This window comes from Hipposideros armiger, unplaced genomic scaffold (genome assembly GCF_001890085.2).
Source record: "Hipposideros armiger isolate ML-2016 unplaced genomic scaffold, ASM189008v1 scaffold_381, whole genome shotgun sequence".
In the NCBI taxonomy this organism is placed as follows: domain Eukaryota; kingdom Metazoa; phylum Chordata; class Mammalia; order Chiroptera; family Hipposideridae; genus Hipposideros; species Hipposideros armiger.
Genome location: NW_017731731.1, coordinates 1,644,769 through 1,647,160, shown reverse-complemented (window position 1 = coordinate 1,647,160; position 2,392 = coordinate 1,644,769). Strand labels below are relative to the sequence as shown.

The 2,392-nt window shown below is 47.4% G+C and overlaps 1 protein-coding gene across 1 annotated transcript in view; it reads right to left on the bottom strand.

The window, feature by feature from the left end:
- The window catches only part of TIAM1 (TIAM Rac1 associated GEF 1), a 412,279-nt gene that overhangs the window by 113,866 nt on the left and 296,021 nt on the right, over positions 1–2,392 (bottom strand). Inside the window, exon 9 of the mRNA XM_019662811.1 lies at positions 611–872. Coding sequence (XP_019518356.1) covers positions 611–872 — 262 coding nt within the window. The remainder of the gene's footprint in view (positions 1–610; positions 873–2,392) is intronic.

Genomic DNA, 2,392 nt, shown 5'->3' with positions numbered 1-2,392 from the left:
ACAGAAGGCCACATGCTGTCCCATGTCATCAACTGTTCAGTTATTTAAACAAGATTGATTCACGTCATTATTTCCTAAACATTAGGACCAAGTTTGAAAGCATTACTAGGTGGCCATCACGACTTGGACACAACTGAGGAGAAGGCCAAAATGCCCTGGGTTATCTCATTAAATCGTTCCTTTTCAGCATAAAATATAGTTGTGCTGATAGACAGCAATTATATCTACACTTTTGCAAATGCACTCTGCCTTTTCTAAATTTAGAATGCTGAATTTATGGGAGTCAGGAGTGGGTCCCCACCACAGTGAGCTCCAAGTCCACCCGATAACGTGGGGAAGGAAAGTTCAGACTTTCCAATTGCACAGGTGCCTGGGAACAGCCAGCCATCGGTGGGAGCGGGGAGAGTCCTCTACTAGATTTCTGTCTTTCATTCAGTATTCAGTGTCATATTGTTCCCTTTCGCTCGTGACAATCAATGGTGAACAATGGATGAGGAAAACTGACAGTCACAATAAAGAATTTAGCAGTGTGGATGATAGGCTGATGACGACGAGATAACCAATGATGTCTCGTGATCCCAAAGTAGCAGAAAAACTCGAAAGACCTAACCGTTTTTGCCCCAGTCTAAACACAGAAGAACGATTACCTGATCTAAGATAGTTTTCTTCTTCTTGGAATCAGTGACGGAAGACAGCTGCATTTCACCCATTTTCTTCATCTTCTCATCCATGTCGATCTTTTGTTCCAGTTTTTTGATTTCTGACTTCAGGAGCCGGAGAGTGTCCTCTTTGTGGTGATGCCTGGCGACCGCAGCTGCACAGGCTGAATGGATGGCGGTGATCCAGTTTTCTAGCTCCGTCTGGCTGGTGGTCTGCAAGGGGGCGGCGGGGGCCAACAACAAACAGCCACCTCTTAGGTCAGTGGAAGTGAACTCGTGCATTTCCAGACAAGCAATGCCTGGGAGTCAAGGTGGCAGGTCTAGAGAACCCCTGAGGAAGGCTCACCTTTCTCAACTTCTCCTTTAGATCGTCAATAAAAATAAGTTAGTCTTGGGTCAGACACCATTGTCACCAATCCCCAAGGGCTGTCCATATGGTGGACTAAAGCCACCATCCATGTCTGCTCACCCATTGTGCTAACTGAACTCGCTTGCTGCAGTGGACTAAATGTTTATGTCCCGTCCCCCCCCCCAACCCCAATTCAAACATTGAAATCCTACCCCTGATACCAGTGTGATGGTATTAGGCATTGGGACATTTAGGGGATGAGTAGGTCATGAGGGTGGAGCCCTCATGCAGGGGATTTGTGCTCTCATAAAAAGAGGCCAGAGAGCTAAACGAGTCGCCTTCTGCCACATCAGGATACAGCAAGAAGATGCTATCTGTGAATCAGGGAACAGGCCTGACCAGAACCCAACCACGCCGGCACTCTGATCTCAGACATGCAGTCTCCAGAACGGGAGAAGTAAATTTCTGTTGTTTATAAGCCACCCTATCTATGCTAGGTTGCCACAGCACCCCAAAGTACGACACCTGTAATCTGTCATAATTCTATACAAAGAGCTTAGTTTCTAGTGGCCAAGGAGGATGCCACAGCCCATGGGGGCACCATGGACCGCTGTGACCCAGGTCCAGAGGTCTTCTCACAGAGTTAAGCAGCAATGACACATCTAGGGACGGGGAAGTAGTTCAAGGCAGTCAGAAGCAAAACTGTGTCAGGGGACACATGGGAGCCTCCAGGGATAAGGGCAGCATTCCAGGGACTAAGAATGGCTGGGTCAAAGGGGGAATTTAAAGAAAATGTTGGGTGACACCTGCCAATGGGCGGGCCACCTCAAAGTGGGGTTGCTGTGACGCAGGGTGCCCTGAAAGCCAAAGTTGGGGAATCATTTGGGGGAGACAGCTCTCGTGCAATAACATGCCATTACTAATTCTTTAGGAACTCCGTCAATGAGCATTTGTAAGCGCAGAGGTGCCCGACTTCTCCAAGTGCCCCCTTAAGCCCAGAGAAGTTTAATACATGCTCGAAAGTTAGCTCATCTGTGAATGGGTTTATTCGGCCACTTCAGTACTAAAGTAGCTGCCAGCATCATTTTCCATGCACAAAACACTGACTTTCTCTCTTTCTCTCTCTCTTTCTCTCTCTCTCTCTCTCTCTCTCTCTCTCTCTCTGACGTATCTTCTTAGTTTCCACACTCATTTGAGTGATGCTTTGCAATAAAATTCTATGAGCCCCACCCACACATTACGCTGGCAGCTGAAACGTAAGTCCAGGCACCACCGCAGGGCTCTCTATTATCTCTGTGTCTCACTTCTATCTCTCACCAGTTTTGTACTCTGCAAAAAGGCTGCATCAAATATTACAAATGGTGTCTGCCAAAAGAGCCACTGC